General features: G+C 36.5%; 2 protein-coding genes across 3 annotated transcripts; one reads left to right on the forward strand and one right to left on the reverse strand.

The window, feature by feature from the left end:
* LOC109710607 (regulator of nonsense transcripts UPF3-like) lies at window positions 2,797-12,709 on the forward strand. 2 transcript variants are annotated; one of them, XM_020233319.1, is made up of 13 exons: window positions 2,797-3,206; window positions 7,115-7,221; window positions 7,742-7,837; window positions 7,963-8,058; window positions 8,525-8,604; window positions 9,276-9,380; window positions 9,495-9,627; window positions 9,948-10,009; window positions 10,112-10,541; window positions 10,700-10,795; window positions 11,109-11,230; window positions 11,340-11,394; window positions 12,045-12,709. In XM_020233319.1, the coding sequence occupies exons 1-12, from the start codon at window positions 3,067-3,069 to the stop codon at window positions 11,376-11,378; spliced, it is 1,506 nt and encodes a 501-aa protein (XP_020088908.1). In that variant the 5' UTR covers window positions 2,797-3,066; the 3' UTR covers window positions 11,379-11,394; window positions 12,045-12,709. The 2 variants fall into 2 exon arrangements, with proteins under 2 accessions (XP_020088908.1, XP_020088909.1); XM_020233320.1 differs by lacking the exons at window positions 2,797-3,206; window positions 7,115-7,221 and having other exon boundaries at window positions 7,944-8,058.
* On the reverse strand, window positions 13,062-17,493 carry LOC109710546 (putative methylesterase 14, chloroplastic). The gene is made up of 5 exons (XM_020233211.1): window positions 16,471-17,493; window positions 15,163-15,402; window positions 14,943-15,086; window positions 14,730-14,864; window positions 13,062-13,659 (listed from the first exon to the last, which is right to left on the reverse strand). Exons 1-5 carry the CDS (start codon window positions 16,765-16,767, stop codon window positions 13,390-13,392), a joined length of 1,086 nt encoding a protein of 361 aa, XP_020088800.1. The 5' UTR covers window positions 16,768-17,493; the 3' UTR covers window positions 13,062-13,389.

Genomic DNA, 18,679 nt, shown 5'->3' on the forward strand with positions numbered 1-18,679 from the left:
TTAATTTTAAAATTTTAACTCATATTTTAATTAAAAAAGTTGAAAAAATAAATTTAATCCGAAAAAATATCCATTCCGTCCGGATTCAACTTTCAATCCGACTTTTTAGGCCGGATTGAAAAAAGAGGTTATTGGGAGATTTCCATTCCACTCGGGAATGGGAATCGGAATGGGACTCCCGCGTACCAAACACCTGCAAACGGATTCGCCCATTCCGATTCCGATTTCAGGGTGTAAAAGAAGCGAACCAAACACGCCCTTAATATTTTCAAATATAGTCCTGTTATTTTAACCCTAGTTAGTTAATGAGCGAACCAAACACGCCCTTAATGTTTTCAAATATAGTCCTGTTATTTTAACCCTAGTTAGTTAATGAGATGAATTGACCTTTTTACCCTTATTTAATTAAGGGTTGTGACTTTTGGAGGGACATATTTGTGATGCCAAAAAAGTCATTTCACTTATAAAATAAACAGTGCTTTAACGGTAACAAATCGGAGGAATATATTTGAAAATACTAGGACTTTCGTAGGGTAATATATGAAAGTTGAACCTTGTGGAGATATATTTACAATTTGCGATATTTGTAGGGACCTGTATGAAACTAACCTTAAAAAAAAAGCATGGCCAATTTGCATAAAAAATTCATAAATTTTGAGCTTTTGCAAAACTGGGCCGCCTTTTTTGATTTTACAAATTCGGTCCGAATTTTCAGCAAACTGACAAAAATATCCTTATTACTTTTTCTCTCTCATCCTTTCTCTCTCCTTTTTTTTCTCTAGTTAATTTTTTTTTCTCTCGCCGAAAAAGGAAATGGAGGCACAAGCGGAAGCGGAAACGGCCCGCCTCGTCTCTCACCCTCATGCCCTCGTCCTCACACGCGCCCGCACCCTCGCCCGCGCCCGTGCCTGCGCACCCCCCACCTTCCTCACCTCCGACTTTGCTGAGACCGCATTGCATCTCTTTTTTTTTTTCCCTCTCCGCCCTTCCTTCACCGTCTCCAACAACAATGCATCTCTTGCCCTCTCTCGCCTTTCCCCGCCCTTCTCGTCCTCTCCCTTTCCTTTCTCCTTCCCCGTCTCCGACGACGACGCATATTCACTGACGCCGTGGAGGTCGCTGCAGCACCGCAACTTCGGAGCGAGGGATCCTTAGCGGCATCGTCGCTGGCGCCGCGGTCGCCGGCAGAGAGGGATGATAAAAAAAAAAATTATAAAAAAAGAAGAAAAAATAAAGACAAAGAATTATAGGAAAAAAAAAGATAAAGATGAAATTACGCCGTTAAAATAAAATTGCACTATTTTAAAAGAACATTGCGCTATTACGAATATAAGTTGCATTACTTAAGATGTAAATTGCATCCTTTAAGATAAAAATTATACTCTTTAAATAAAAATTACACTCTTTGAAAGATATTTACACTGTTTCTCCTCTTATTGCACTCTTTGAGATGTAAATTGCATCCTTTAAGATAAAAATTATACTCTTTAAAAAATAAATTTCACTTTTTGAAAGATATTTATACTATTTATCCTCAAGGGTGCATGTGGTTTGAGTTATCCTAGCAGGATTATAGGTAATCCTGCTAGGATTACTGTATTTGTAATGTAGCATTACAAATCGAGCAGGATTATACCGAAAATATTAACGAGAGAGCGGTCGTGTATCTTGCATTACCGAAACCCGTTAATACTATATATTATATAAAATGACAATTTTACACTCCAACAACCCCAAATCTAATTGACAGCATTATTTTCATCTCTCTCTCGCCTTCCTCCGGCCCTTTCTCTCCCACGCCGCTTTCCCTCGCTCTCTCTCTCTCGACGTCTCTCTCTCTCTCTCTTTCTCTCAATCTCTCGCACGAACACCTATCATCTTCTATTGTGTCGTCCTCCCAAGTAATCATTACGATCTTCTTCTCTCCATTCGTCATTTCCGAAAAAAATAATATTCAAATAACCACAACAAGGGCAATTTTGAAAAAAACTATACTTTTATGTCAGGATTACTAAATTTTATAAACTGAACCAAATATATTAATGCTATAAACACTATAATCTAGTATTACATTACTGTATTAAATTAAACGCTCTAATGCAGCATCAGTAATAATCTCACGCCGAAATCCAAAATACTTGGATATGTCGAGATACTTTATAATATTATATAATTCGAACCAAACGGGCCCTTAAAAGAATGCTGCGTTATTACGGATATAAGTTGCATTACTTAAGATGTAAATTACTTTCTTTAATATGAAAATTACACTCTTTAAATAAAAATTATACTCTTTGAGAGATATTTATACTATTTATTCTCTTATTGTACTTTTTGAGAAGTAAACTGCACCTTTATTGGACAAAATTATCTATTTTTTTTTGAAAAAAACCAAAAATTCAGATCATCGATCCCTCTCAATCTATCCCTCTCAAATTGGAGAGGCAATCCACCGTCCAACAGGTCAATCTCTACCGTCCATTCATGTACGGCCGTGATTCTCTCTGATGCTGGATCACGTGCCCCACGCGCCGCCGTGCTCTGCTCGTCCTAACCGTTACTCTACGTGAGCAATTTTAACTTTTCCACAGGTGTTATCTGCAAAAAACCACCCCGAAGTTTCCAAAAATCCCAAACGTGAGACTATCTCATCCACCGTTCATCACTCGATCTGCACGAATTTCAAAGCTAAATGAACGGTGGATGTGGTCTCACATTGGGGACTACCCCCACCAATTTCTTTTTCCGAATTTTTTACCCTTCCCCCCTCTTTATTCTCCCAAAAATTTCCTCATTTATTTATTCATTATATTATTATTATTATTATTATATTTTCTCTTCATCGTCCTCGTTCTCGTTCCTCTCACGTCCTCCGATCTAAACCCTAACTAGTTCCTTGCGAGGAAACCCTAATCCGAACCCTAACTCTCGCTTCCTACCGATCGTGGACGCGACTGGGGAGGGGAAGAGAAGAGATGTGATCCACCCGGGGTTCCAATTGGCGCTTTCGGCTTGATTTGGGGAATTTTCTAGGGTTTCGTGATTATTTTTGTCGGGGGATTTCGCATGAAGGATCCGATCGAGCGGACGAAGGTGGTGGTTCGGCGCCTCCCGCCGGCGATCTCGGAGGCGGCGCTGGTGGAGCAGATCGACGGCCGGTTCGCCGGCCGCTACAACTGGCTCTGCTTCCGCCCCGGGAACAGCAGGTTATGCGCCAATCTCGCTCTCGCGAGAGGGATTCCTTTTAATCTCTCTTAAGGCTGTTGAAAGAATCCGTTGCTCTTTTAACCTGTCGTTGTTGATGATGCTTGATGATGTTGTGTTTGTTGTGGTGGTCGGATCAAGTGAGAGATGGTTTCAAAATTGAATTTTTTTGGACACAACTTGATGCATTAGATACTCAGATTATGCTTGTTCTGGTTGTTTGTTTAGTTTACTAAGTTGAGAAAAAAAAAAAGAAAAGCTTTTGAGGACTTGTTGTAGTATTCATTTGGAGCTGGACCGTTACTGCATAGCCTTTTTAGTATAATTAGTGTAATTTTAATTCCTGATGCTCTTCTTTTCCTATCTTGATGTAGTCAGATTGCTGGATACAGGGTGTAGAATGATGCAAAACTTCTGTCCTTTGATATTGAAATGATGGGCAATAGGTGTATTTTGGTACATTATATTGCAACTTACCATCTTTAGGATTATAGAGTTTAAGAAGTTTTGCATTTGATGATTGCTAGCATGGTTTGGTTTCGCAATTTTTCCTTGTTTCACTTATGGATCAGAATAAAGCTGCCACCAGGAAATGGTGAAATTTTATGGTTGGGTTGGCTTAATGCTGGCTGTGGTGTTCTGAATTTAGCCAGATTGACAGGATAAGAATTACCTGCTTATTGTTGTATTTGTTATTGATACGGATTTTGCTTTCCTTGCTTGAGATGCTTACTGATTAATTTGAGTGTCTCGCACGATGCATGGGAAAGTTCATTTGACATTCAATATTATTTAGCAGTATTGCAGGTAATTTGCCTGTAATTCATGTTACCTCAAAAACACTTAATTCATTATTATAAGAGAATGCTTTATTATGCTGGATATTATGTTAAACGAAAAAAATTGACTATGCTGCAGTTGGACATTATGTTAAATGAAAAAAATGATGTGCCATTTCAGAATAAGATGGTAGTCTGTTATATCCTTAATTTTATATAAAAATGAGAAAAAAGTAAAATTTCTTGAATAATGTTTCGCCATAGAGCTTAATTTTTTTAATTTCTGAAGTAAGGATGTTGAGATGGGCTGATGCTAGCTTGTTCAGTCTAGCTCTATTTGATTTTTTGGTGTATTTATCCTTTTCATTTAGTGTCACACCATAAGCTGCAGCCTGTGACTAGTGAGAGATGCTAATATGTTGGCTCTGCCATGTGTTGGCGGCAAGATGATATTGACAGGATGATAACTAGTTGTCTAGTTCTTATGGATGTCCTTTTTGTTAGAGATATTTTATTTCCGTTTATTTGATATGGATGCTTGTTAATTTGGTATGAACTTAATTGGTAGAACTATACACGCTACTTTTGCTGAAATGGTTGTCAAGCCCAATAATTTGAAGAATTTCTCTTGTTGAAGGCTTTGGATGATGAATAAGAATCGAGGAACATTAAAGGCGGCGGTTCTTCTATATTCCCGTGCTTTAGTCACATTTATCTTCAAATAGCTAAATTTTGTGCATCTGCAAAGAAAGAATTTTAAGATAAACCAATTGTTTGGCCTTCAAGAAACTAACTTGTAGCTAATGCAAACGTTGATTTTAATTTGTTAATACACACACATCAGATCCAAGTCATTCATGTCAATTACAAATTTTGTCTTCTTTTTTTTTTCCAAGAAGATATAGTAAATATGACAATTTTATAACCACCATTGATATTTATAATAAACAAGATTTGCAAAAAAAATTACTGTGAAAGATGCCTTTATTGCATGTGCTCCGTGTAATTGTGTTTATCTAAAATGTCAGAAGGAACAAAAGGAAATTAAAATAGCAGAATTTTCCTGTCAATTTATGATTGCTAATAGCGATTGTCATGTGCAAAGGGCTGGATTTGAAAGAATCGATGATTAATAAAATATACAAAATCTTCTTGTAGGGAATATAAACGTAAGAAGGCATAGAGTGACTGTTAATAAGATCCAAAATGTAAATTTGGCGGACTAACAAAATAGGAGAAGTTGCAAAAGGATACATCTTATTTGGGAGGAAGAAATACAAAAAATGGGTGCATTAAATCTCTAGTGCGACTAATTCACTACGTCAAATGCAAAGCCGGGAAAATTAGATTGTCTAATTGAAAAAGTACCATAGATTGATAAACTTTATGTTGGGGGAGATTTAAATTTCTATATCAGATAAAGAATAAGGGCTGTGAGAGGGTTCATATCAGTTATGGATGTGGTGTAGACAATGAAACTGGGATTCAATATTGAGTTTTGCAATTTCTCATGGTCATTTACATGCTTGAATGAAGGTTAAGATCTTATATTAGTGTTATCTAAATAAAACTTTGCTCAAGCAGATAGGTCGTTTGTAGGAAACTAGAATGTATTAGTTTACTAGCCTAGTAGGTTGTTTAATTGATGCTGCTAAAGAAGGAAAGAGGCCTGCATTTTTAGTTGAGCATGGTATATGCGTGTACGTGTGTGCGCATGAAACTACTTACATGTGAGTGTTTGTGGATGCTTGTGCACGTGTTTGTGTGCACCATGTGCATGTTTGCGTGCTGACGTGTGTGCATGTGTATTTGTACATAATCCATATGCATTTTTATGTGCGTGTTTATCTATGCGTGTGCGCGCTCATGTGGTTGCGTTAAACTTATGCATGTGCATCTGTTGTTGTGGACGTGTGCATGCGTTTATGCATGTTTGCATGTGCGTGTCTGCATGAGTTTACCTGTGTGCATGTGAAAGAGTACGCTTCTACGTAAGATGCATGCAGGCCTGCACCTATGTGTGCGCGTGCGCGTGTGTGTATGTTTATGCATAAACTTACATAAAGTCATAAAGTCTAGCAAACGAAAACAGAGTACTGAGATTGCATGGAGGGTCGGTATTATTTCCTTGGTTAGCATAAATTATAAGGCAGCTGACATATATCGATTTGTGAGCCTAGAATTGGATTTTATAACATTAATGCGGGCCAGAGGAAATTAATACTAAATTTCTTTTCTCTTTTGGAAATAATTGGTGCAGCTGGTTGTGTGGCTAGTGTTATTCATTCATTGAAAATGCTTCTTAAATTGTAGCAGTATGTTAAATTATTAGATTTACAAAAGAATGATTATATGCTTCTAAATTGTAGCTGAGAGAGTGCCATTTGTTGTTGTTGTTGTTGCTTTTTCCCCCTCAAGTTTTGGACTTCCTGCTCTACCTAAAGTCTCAACAAGCGCGTAGGTGTGCATAAGGAATAAATTTCTCTGCATCAATTTAACCTTTGGTTTCTCTATCTAGAGTTGGTTTCTGTAATTTGTTTATATTAAGAATATTACATTATTAGCCAATCTTTGGAGATTGGAGATCTTACTGACATATTGAAGAGAATGCCAATCTCTTTGTGTTAGAAACTTAGTTGGCTTGAGCCTTGATTGTCCATTGCTGTAAGAAACTTTATATAATATGAAGTTTTGCATGTGAGATAATACAGTACACTATGGTTGGGATTGGATTTATATTGAGGTTGCATAAGATTCTCCCTTTGTCATAGAACAAACAGGATCATCAATATAGCTGAAATACTGTATAATTTATAAGAGAGCAATATTCCATATTAGAGTCACTAGTTTCTGCAAAAATTTACTTATATGATCAAAGAAAATGTATTGGCTATTATGACAAGTTGTTCCATTATGTTCAATTAGGTTCGTAAAATTTCCCAAATTGTAGGTTGAAAGTCATCATCAAACATGGTTGTTTGGATATTGCTCTGTGCATTGTGCTACTACTTTGAGCGGATTCCTGGGGACAGAGATAATCAATTGGCAATTGATCTGTTCACTACTTTATTGCCATGATATGTTTGAAATGGTTGAATTTCCCATTCATAAAAGTGCTTTTATTTCTGCAGCCAGAAGAATCAACGCCATTCTCGAGCTTATATTAACTTTAATAGGCCAGAAGATGTTGTTGAGTTTGCTGAGATCTTTGATGGACATATTTTTGTCAATGAAAAGGGTAATTCCTTATTCCTTGTTAACAAAATGCATGTTTTTTTCAGTGTCTTTGCCCTCTTTTATGATGATATATCATGGTGAGCCAACCAACTAATCATCGAAATGTTTTGTTGGTTTTCTTTCACTAATATCTTTTTGCTAGACACATGCCATATTATGATTGGTGTCTCACAAAATTTTTAATTTTGTTTCAGTATGTTCACTACACTATGCTAAAGAACTATTGCTGTAAGTAACCATGTTTAACACGATCCAGCTAGGTGTAGGTTAATTAGAATGGAAACTATTTGTTGAACCACTCTAGTCTCTTTGAACATTATAGTTAGAAGGAATCAAACTAAATTTATATGTAGTATAGCTATATGCGTTAAAGTTGGTGGTGAGAGGAAGGGCTATGCACTCTGAGTAGTTAAATTATGGCAATATAGAGCTATTATGAGCTGATTTCTTCTTTTGCAAAACAGAGAAATAAAAAGCGTTCTGATTTTTATATATGGATATCTATGGAAATTCCATTTCAGGTGCTCAATATAAGGCTGTCATAGAGTATGCACCATCACAACGCGTACCCAAAGAGTCTTCTAAGAAGGATGGCCGTGAAGGGACTATTTATAAGGGTATTTGTCTTCCATTTTATTTAATAACTATTAACTAGTTGTGATAGCAAACTACATGAGCTTTTTACTCATAAAAGTCAGCGTTTTCTGTTTTATTCACAAACAGTCCTTTGATGAATTACTAGATCCTGAATATCTTGAGTTCCTTGAACTCCTTGCAAAACCCGAGAATCTTCCTAGTGCTGAGATTCAGCTGGAGAGAAAAGAAGCAGAAAGAGCTGGTTAGTTGCTTGTTATGTTTGTGTTGATTTTTAAACTGATAGCTCCTGTACTATCCTGATATGGCGACCTAGTCCCTGAATTTTTCACTTAATCACTTCAGTTCCTGAATTTTCTAATTTTTTGCAATTATATACCTGGCCAGAAAGAAAATATCTATGTGTTTTCATTAAAATGACCGTTTCACCCCTATTGTAAAACGATTTTGTTATTTTCGGTATACTTGAAACAAGGTTGAAAAATTCATTTATTCCATAATTTCAATTGTTATCCAGTGACAGAGTTGCAATATATGAGAAAGTTCAGGATCTGACTGCTAAAGTGGAAGGTTCAGGGACTAAGTCGAAATATCAGGGTAGTACATGGACTGTTTATAGTTGCTCTTTATGTTACTTGCTAAAGGATGCAACAGTGAGATTATATCAAAAATTTTGTGGTAACCTTTTTTTTTTTTTAACCATTGGTTAGCTGCTCCTAAAGATTCAGTCATTGTAACACCATTAATGGAGTATGTTCGGCAGAGAAGAGCTGCAAAGAGCGGGCCTCAGGTATTCTACTTTGTCCACTGAATCTTATTGGACACATAAGTCCCTGCAGTTTTTGCCAGTTATGGTAATTATGCTTTTTTATGGGTTACCTTTTTGTGGCTCCTGTAGTCAATGGGCAACTCTTTTCATAGGGTCTTTTAAATCATATCCCTGTAAAATCATTAATTTCCTTTTGCTCCCTGTAAAATATTCATATGTACCCTCGAAAGTGCATTGGCTTACAAACTCATCATAAATCGGGAATGGTCTACTTCATTACTATTTAATTTGTGGGCAAAAGGAGAAGTCTAAAGAGGGGCATCTTTTAAGGAGAAGTCTAAAGAGGGGCATCTTTTATAGTAAGACGGTGTCTATTTGTGCAATCAAGATTTGAAGTACAAATTATGAAGATCTAACTTTTGCTGGAGTATGAATCTGTAAATAGAACATTGTAGGTTTGGTTATGTAAACTTCTCTTGTAGGTATTAGTTATTATGTTATGATATGAAAAGCAGTCATTAGGCACTGGCTGCTATTGACTTGTCAACCAATTTATGTAGCCAATAAGGGCATTCGATGTCATTTTTGTTCTCTTTCTTTTCTTTATTGGCATCTCCAATTTACCGAGAAGATTTTAACTCTATTATTATTATTATTTTTCTTGAATCTGCTTTTGTCACGACTCACCACAGAGATCTGCTAATGGGAGATCTGGCAGAAGAGCTGGGAGAGCTTCACCTAGCAGCGCCAGTCCTTCCAAACGGAGTTCTGAGAAGAATAGTCTCTCCAAACCTGTGGCATGTTTTCCAAACATTAATTTCCTTCTAACTAATGGAGAAACCCTTGCATATTTATTATAGTCCAAAACTAAGTTTCTAACATAGGCTAAATTTTGTACTTGTGGGTAGCAGTACATTTGGAGGGACAGCAAAAAAGGTGGAAGTGGAAAGGGCAAATCTGCGTATGTAGCGATATCTAGAAAAGACGAGCTACAATCTATTGATAAATCAAATGCTGGGACAGGAAACTTGGAAGATGAAACTGGTATGCTGCTTTTTGAGTTGTAAATTGCATACTGATGGTTGAATTGTTTATGAACGTGCAAGAGTCCAGCAACTTGTAGAAAAAACTGATAAAAAATTTATACCTGCTATTTGTTTGTTTTGCAACTTGAGTTTGTTCTTTAAAGAACATCCCTAGGTCTTCAAAGATAGTTGTGTAGGCTGCTAGTAGGATTTTCCTTACTTTATACTCTTTACTATTTCTCCTTACTCCGTACTCAGTTTCTATTTCTCATGAAATTTTTTCTTTGATTTATGGAGCTTTACTCGCTTAAAATAACACTGCTTTTATTCCATCCCCAGGTACTGAAATTGGAAAGAAAAGAGTTATACTGCTGAAAGCGAAAGATAAAGAAGGAACTCCAGTAAGCTTTATCTAGTCAACATATTTCAAATAAATAATGATGTTTTTTTTTTTAATTTTATGCATGTTTTATGATGCATAATAAACTCTCTTTTTTGTACAGGTCTCTGGTGGTTCATCACAGCAGCAAACTTCAGGTGGTAACTTGGAATCATCTGCTTTTAACAAGAGCCAGCGGCATGGGGTGGCTGGTGGAAAAATCACAAGTATTCTTTCTAAGGATGTACAACATAATGTACCCCAAACCCAGGCGGTGAACATGAATAAAGACAAACGCCCCCCTCGTCCACCCAATTTCCGGTTGATTTTAAGGGATCAAATAACTGCCATATCGTCTGGCGGTGATGCTAAAAGATATCAGGATGCCAACAGTGCTGTAGAATGTGATAGTCACGGTTCAGAAATCAGTGGCGAAAAGCTCGATAAACGCACAAGAGGCAAGGACAGAGGTGATCGTGCTGTGTGGGCCCCGCTTCGTCGCTCAGATGGGTCTCATCCTCGTGAAGATACTCACCCTTCTTCTTCCTTGGAAGGTAATTCCTGCAAAAGATTCAGATGATATTTTTATGAAAGCATGTATGTGCATATGTGCGCGCGTGTATGTATGTGTATATTATGTTTAGTGGTTTGTGTTTGTCTGTGTGTGTGTGATATGCATCTTTCTAACCTGCCTCCCATGAAATGGCAACAGGTTACGAAGAGACAAGATCTAATGTTTCTAATTCAAGTAAAGCTGCAGAAGTCAAGATTCTCAGGGGCGGACGCGCTGATCTTATTTCAAAGAATGGTTGGCGATTAACCTCCTACTTAGTACTGTTATCATGCATTTTGAAAATTATAAGTGATCTAGGAACTAGAGGATGATGCCATGAAAGCTTACTAATTTAAACAAAACTAAAGTTAAATTCTGTGTTTGTATATTTTGTCGTTGTCATTGTTGGAGATTCACAAGCAGAGTAATATGTAGAGGATTTGCACAAAAATTATTTAGATAGATAAAACAGATCATGTTGCGTGCATTTGTCAAAAATTATATTTCTAGTTCTTCAATTATTATAAATTATTTTTTGCAGTTTGGAAGCTCTGACTTGATTTTGTAGGTCCACATAAACATGGACGGCGTGGACCACCCCATGGTGTGAAGGAAATTGATAGCTCTCTAACTTACACTGATGGAAAGCCTTCTAAGCGAGGCAATCCAGGCGGCCATGGGCTGCATGAGGTGGGTCTTCATTATAACTCTCCCTTTTGTTCCTTTCATTTTTTTAAAAAATCTTTTTATTGAAGATTATGTGGAATATAGCTTTATACATTTTATATGTCATGTGCAGAGACAAGTATGGGTGCAAAAGACGGGTCCTGGTTCTTAGTTTAACGTTTTGAGTGGTGAGTATTTTTTTGTCACTTTTTTTTTCTTTTCTTTTCTCATTGTGATTTCCATTCTTTTCTTCCACCCTATTTATAGTTGGAAATACTTCTAATGGATTTGAGGGGGCCAAAAGCAATTTGGAATAATGTAAACAATTATTTAAAAAACGAATTTAGAGCATGCCATTTTGAGGACATCAAAGCGCACCGCAAATTATTTGGCACAAACTTGATAGGGCTAGTGCTTTTTGGGAAGTGCTGGGCCTTTGTGCTGCTTGGGCTTCTTCTGCTTAATGTTTTCCTATCATGTCATAGAAAATGCCGTCTCCTTTAACGGTTCTAACAGCTAGTGGAGGCATAAAACATCATTCAAAGAAACATATCGGCTAAGTCCTCATTGCTCTTGCCCTCATTATTGATGTCTTTTTTCCTTGATATAGATGTCGAAACTTATACCTTATGTTGTGGCTAAAGTTGATAAATAGAAATAGAAGTTCGTGATTCTGTTGTAAAATCACTTGCAAATGTTCATTTGTGGCGTTCATATATCTTTGATGTTCTTATTTCTTTTTATTTTTCATTCTTACAGTTATCTTTATGAGATATCTATACTCGTCTTTACCAAATTTAGCCTCTAAGCACTACTTGCATGTATGTCCTTGTTGCAGGTCTCATCAAAAAACGATGAGTTGGTGGAAGTTGGAAACTACCAGTAAACACCTAAAGGCTTTATGTGAAGATAAAAACATGCCATTGTCCGTCTTCTACTTTTTTAATCAGAGGATCCGACAAATCAGCAAAAAAAATTTTTCCCCTTACTAGAAGATGACCTCTTATTGCTTCACTAGTTAGGCGGCAAACATAACCAAACCCTAAACTTTCTAGGTTTTATCTGCAATATATGTTCGTGATCTTCCCCATCCTTGAAGGCGATCAAACAGCCGAGCCGTGCTTTTTTGCAAGAAATCTCATCGCGGAGACGGAGACATATGGCAACGTATACAGAGGCATTATATATTGAAAACAGTGTCTTGTGGCGCCGTGTGTGTAAATATTACTATTGGAAAGTAATTGGGTAAGTGATGCAATTAATCTAGGGTTTCAACAGCCGGGGGTGTCATTGAGCTGGAGAGATTCGTCGCAGGAATAAGCGGCTTGCTTTGTTTTGGCTTAGATAAATGTTTATGTCATCATATATAAGGTGGTGTGTTTGCCGAAATGCGGTGGCGACTTTTGTTGTACTAAAGGGCTTACCCATGAAGTTTGTTATGGATTAACTGGTTTTTGTAGTGGATAGTATAAATATCGCAAGTTCTGATGCTGCTTCTGTAAACCATTTGTTATGAATCGATTTACTGTTCTTTTTTTTTTGGGATGCATGGGATAAAATGTGTGGATGGCCCCTGCATTATCTCAATATTGCAACTTGGTCCTTGGTAGTTTGATGTAAACACTTCAATGATTTCAACCATGGCCTAGCTAGGTGATTTTACAATAAAAATTACATTACATTATGTTATTACCTAATGGATAGGGGCTCAAATTTAAGAACTAAAATATTCGAGGAAAAAAGTATACGGGCCAAGTCGCAATATCGGGATGCTATACTCACAAACGTAAGTTAAAAATTTGAAATCCAAAACTCCATTCCTCAAAAATAATCTTAAAGAGAGGAAAAAAAAGAATTTGTGAACATATTTTGGCTCTTTTTTCTCTGGCTCAAGCAATAATATGTCACATGTAACTAGGTACATAAATCCCATTCGTCACCATAAATAATAACTCCTAAAAGTTATACAACCTAATGTTACTACCAAGCATAACAGCAACTAAAATTTCTAAGCATGTAAATACTTATTGATTCATTATTATTACAAAGGGCCACAAACAATTTACCACAAATGATTGATGATTATCACAATAAAGTCTTAAGCTTTCCGCAACCTATATTAACTCTCTTATGTACAGCATCTGAGCTTTGTAACGCAGCATTTTTTTGGCTCGACTTTTCGACTAAATTTGCGCGATTTCGAGCAAGATTTTGTTCAACGACTGCGGCTTGGAGAAGAACGGGCAGTGGTCGCTGCCCTTGATCTTGAAGACCCCATTTGGCGGGTTGTTGCGGACGAGCTTCTCCTGGACGTCGGGCGAGAGCATGCGGTCGTCGAGGGCTTGCACAAAGAACCGCCGGACCGCTCCGTAATTTTCCGCGGTGAGAGATAACTTCTCCATGATCGGGGCTAGCGGTATGGGTCGCATCGAAACGGCCGCCAAAGCGATGTCCTGCAAAGCGATATTCGATTCAATTCCGAGCAAAGTTCAAAAATTTGTATTGAGAAGTTTATATTCATGTCCCTAAAAATATTTTTGTTTTCGGCATAAGTAATACAGACCTCATCTGAACTACGACGCAGCTTGAAGTTCTGATCTTACTACCTCGCCTTTATTTAAGTTACAAAATAAGACTCCATGTTTCTGAAATTTCGGATCTACAAAGTGTTTATATAGATGCCTAAAAACACCTTATTTCCTCTAACAATTACTTTCCAATGTAGCATTGTGTAAATAATGAATCCACAAGTTAATAAAGAAAATGAAATGCACATAAAATGTATAAAACACAATTTAGCAATAGTTAAACATCTTCCAAATGAAAGCAAAAGATCTCACACACATGCGACAAGTGTATTAATCTATATGGGTAAATTACGCCTTCCGCTATTAATTGTGAAGTTCCATTTAGGTCATGGAACTTAAAGTTTATTTTACTTATCAACTAAGGCGTTGAAACTTCAATTTCTAGTTCAATTGGATCGAGATGATGTGAAAACTGATTTAGCTGCCGAGAGTTGATGCGAGCAATGACTGGTCATTCAGCTGCTATGTCATATCCAGACTATCATTATTCAATTACATCATCCTCTTCGAGAAGTGATTTCATTTTGAAGAGACGAATTAGTAGACGTGACGTGTAATGTCTAAGAGAAACACGACTTCTGAAGCAGCTATAAATTTGTTCTTTCGTCAGAAGATGTACGTAAAATTTAGCGAAGTGATCGGATTGAAATAGAAATTGAAGCACAATAGATAAACTCCTTAACATGGTTATTAAGCAGAACTATGCTTAGAGGAATACACACCAACAAAGAAAAAATATTTCCTCTGTACTGAAACAAACATCATACGGCAACACAACCACATAACAATATCAGATGCTGATGAAAACTGAAAAAGAAGTTCTTTGTATGATGCATGGTGTATAGCTTTCTTTAAATGAATTATGAATTTTGGAAAAGAAGTTTCTATTTCAATTTATTAATCTTAATAAAAAAAAAGGTGGCATCATTTCGAACCTTAGACGGACTTTGATTGAAGTACAGTCCTTTGATCTGCTGTTTATCAAATGCAAGACCAGTAGGCGGTTTGTCTTTTCCATTACCATACACCAAAAACTGCGACTCTTGCAAGAACACGTCGGCTGATGCAAGCTGCGAAATACATGCGAACATCAGAGAGAGAGAGAGAGAGAGAGAGAGAGAGAGAGAGACGGTATACAAGAAACTTACCTCCTCTGAGAACACATCAAAAGGCCTTTGGCCATCTTTCACCATTGTGGCGCTTACAAACACAGCTTTCGTGATCTTTTTCGGGTATCGCTCTAGCGCATACGAGATGCTTGCACCTCCACAACTATGACCAACCAAAATTACCTGCAAAACTATATCAGATTGTGTTACACCTAAAAGTGTCTGTACAACCACGTAAAAATATACGACAAATTTTTACCTTTTCGTCCTCAGCAAGGCTTTCGAGGTAATTCATTAAAGGCTTTGAATACTCTTCCAAGGTTGTAATGCGGTTAGCATCGTTGTGGTCTATGCCGGAGCCTGTGAGGTCCAAAGCAATGGGATTGAGGCCAGCTTCCTCCAGTAGCGACATGGTCTTATACCAACACCATGCGCCGAATCCTTCTCCGTGGACTAGAATGATTTTCTTGGTTTCAAGATTCTCGAGGAAAATTGGGGCCTAAATTACAGGTTTTGAAAGGATAAAAAATTTAATAATGCTTTTATGTGTCGAATAAGCAATCAATTAATGAAAAGACCACATCAGCCAGTTTTCTAATAGTTAAAACTTATATAAATATAAAATATACAAACTATGGTTTAAATGAACATTATCAAATAGTTTGTCATGTATACAAGGAAGAGTTCGAGAAACTAAAGAAACCATAGGGAGAAAAAAGAACATAGGTGTTCTTTTAAGGGGAAACACAAAATTAATCTTTGAACATCATGTCGAAAGATGCGAATAGTGATATGTGAGACATTTCAAAACAGAATTTGAAGACGAGCCCTTTTTGTCAGTAGCTTTTAGATCATGTTAAATCAAGTTCAATGGCCATGAACATATGTTGCCTTTTCCGACATCTGGGATTGAGTAAGGAAAGGTTCCTTTTTTCCATTTTAGAAAAAAATAGCATTTATCGCAATGAGTGCTGACTTTTATCAGCATCAATTATGAAACAATTGTTTGTCTCCAAAAACTTTAACTACTACAGAGTTGTATTTTAATACATATGTTTAACACTTCCACAAATCTGGTCTCGAGACTTTTCGAAAGCTCCAAGACGTGGACTTGAACTAATTGAGAGAAAATCAAATGAGACTAGGGGCTTGATGGGATCCAAACTCAAGACCGCTCACTCTGATACCAAGTGAAAAACTACCGTTTGTCTCCAAAAGCACTTAAGCCACCAACGAACAGTGTTTTTAAAATTTATATTCAACACCAAGAAGTTATGTAGGGATCTTGAAGTTGTATGTTACTATCTACATCTAAGGCATAGATCTGAGAGTGAGAAAAACACAACAATATCATTGGCAGTTTCTGAGTATAAAAATAGGAACAAAGCAAGGAGGTAAACATCACTAGTGGATCCATCAGTTTAGAAGCCAAGTTTGGCTCATGACAAGTGACAACTTATGAAAAATCGATTAGTCATATAAAAGTAAGATCTAATCACCACAAAAGAGGGAAAAAGAAGCAAGTAATTGCTCTCAGCAAAGAGAACAAGAGAATTCTAAAACAAACCTGCTTTCCATTTGTGAGGGAATCAGGGAGGTCCCGCCTCCGAGAGCTCGTGTTCCCGATCCGCCTCGACATCGAGCCGCCGCCGCCGCCGCCGCCGTCGATCCTCCGCGACAGCGAGCCCTCGAACCGCTGCGACAGCTGGTGCTGCTGAATTGCCACCGCCAGGGCGCGGCGGTGCATCAATTCCTCTTCGGCCGACATCTTCCTCTGCGACCGCGAACTCCATCCCCTCTTGCCTTTTGACCCGACGCCACTGTCAGAGCCTTTCGACGGCATGCAGGCCAATCCATTCCCCATTTGAATTGTTGGGGAAAAAAAAAACAGAAGTTGGAAGCAAAGCTTTTTACAGCAAGATGAAGCTGATGAAGCACTAAAATTCTGAGAGAAATTTAGTGAGAAAGAAGAGGTTTTGAGAAGAACCCTACTTGGAATCCTCTTTCAAAGAAGGAGATTAAGGGGGTTTCAAGTAAGAGGAGGTAAAAAGTTAGGATTTTGAGGATAACTCATCAGTGATTTAAGCATATACTGAAGCTTTACATGAAATTTTCACTACTAAACATGGTCAGAAGCAACAAAATCAGAACTTTGAGGGAGCTGAAGAGAAATTGAGGCACAAACAACAAAAATAGCACCAGATAAACAGATCTGAGGAGTACTAAACTACAAAATTAAAGTGCATAGATGTTTCTGAACCAAACTGAAGCGTTTTAGGGAGTTTCTGAGCAAAATATTGCCATAAAATTTGGAAAAAAGAGTTAAATTTTGGGTGGAAAAACCTGATTTTGAAGAGAACCTGGGGAAGCTACTGTCTCAGAAAGAGCTCTCAGAGAGATTTGTTTATTGATTCAAAGAGAGTGGGGAAATGAGTTGAAAAAGGAGGCTCCTTTTCTTCTCAAAACGGTTGCTTTGTTGAGAGAGTTGAGACCTTTTGAATCTCTCTCTCTCTCTCTCTCTCTCTCTCTCTCTCCTCCAAAGAAAAATTCCTCTTTTACGCTTAAATTTTAGGAAAAGTGTGAGAGATTTTAGGATCTTTGAAAAAGGACTATGCTTTCCTTTTTATTACAATCTTAAATTGGATGATTTTTTTGGTAAATTATACTAGAGATCTTATTAAATTTGTTGTTAACTTCATTAAGTTTAGGGGTAAATTGCAGCGTTTGGTCCTCAAACTATGAGGTGGAGGACATTTTGAATTCCCAAACTTTAATTTATTATTATTTCTAGCTCGAACTTTTAAAATTATTATAATCAAGTTCTACGATCTAATTTTGTTTACTAAATATTAGCACATCGTTAATGTAAAGTGCTATAGCATATTAATTATTAGTGCATCATCAATCATGACACCACTGTATCACTTCCATAATAATGATACATTAATATTTAATCAATTAAAATAAGGTATAGGACTTGATTATAATAATTTTTAAAATTTAAATCAGAAATTATAACAAATTAAAGTTTGAGAACTAAAATGTCATGACGAAACGTGCAATTTACCCTAAATTTTGTTACTTAAATACTTTTCACCAAAATAAAGCTGAAAGAAAAGAATCACAGCGGGAAAAAAAATCAAAAACATTATGAGGAGCCAATTTCAAAATATCTATAGTTGAGGCGGTCTTAGTACATTTTTACCTTCATTTTATCATGTTGGTATATACTTCCAATTATATATACCACAATTCAAAATCATTAAATGCTTGCAATTAATAGGGTATTAAGGTAGAAATAAGTCTCAATCAACAATTCAAAAAAAAAAAAAATCAAAAAATAACTCTCCCAAAATTCCTTTAAAATAGGGGAGTTAATTATCTATTTACAAACAAACTTTTAAATTTGATGTGAATTTCGTAAAAATATTTGAATTCAAAATTCATGGAATGGACCCAACCTGCAAACAAAATTCTAAATTTGGAGCTTATTTTAACAAACTTCAAATATATATATATATATGTAGACAAACTTCAATTTCCCCCTATGGTTTATTTAATTTGTACTTTGCCTTCCTGTGTTTTACAAAATTGTACTTAACTATTCTGTTGCTTTATCTTTATGTTTAATTCAAAAAAAAATAATATTAAATAGGATAGTAAGATAATTTTTTTGTAGTTAGATATTTTTTTTTTGAACCATAGGATGTATTTTATATTAAACAACATAAAGCAAAGATATATGAAAAACGTATTAGCACAGTGCATGATTTTTT

Source organism: Ananas comosus, linkage group 5, assembly GCF_001540865.1.
Source record: "Ananas comosus cultivar F153 linkage group 5, ASM154086v1, whole genome shotgun sequence".
NCBI classification, from domain to species: domain Eukaryota; kingdom Viridiplantae; phylum Streptophyta; class Magnoliopsida; order Poales; family Bromeliaceae; genus Ananas; species Ananas comosus.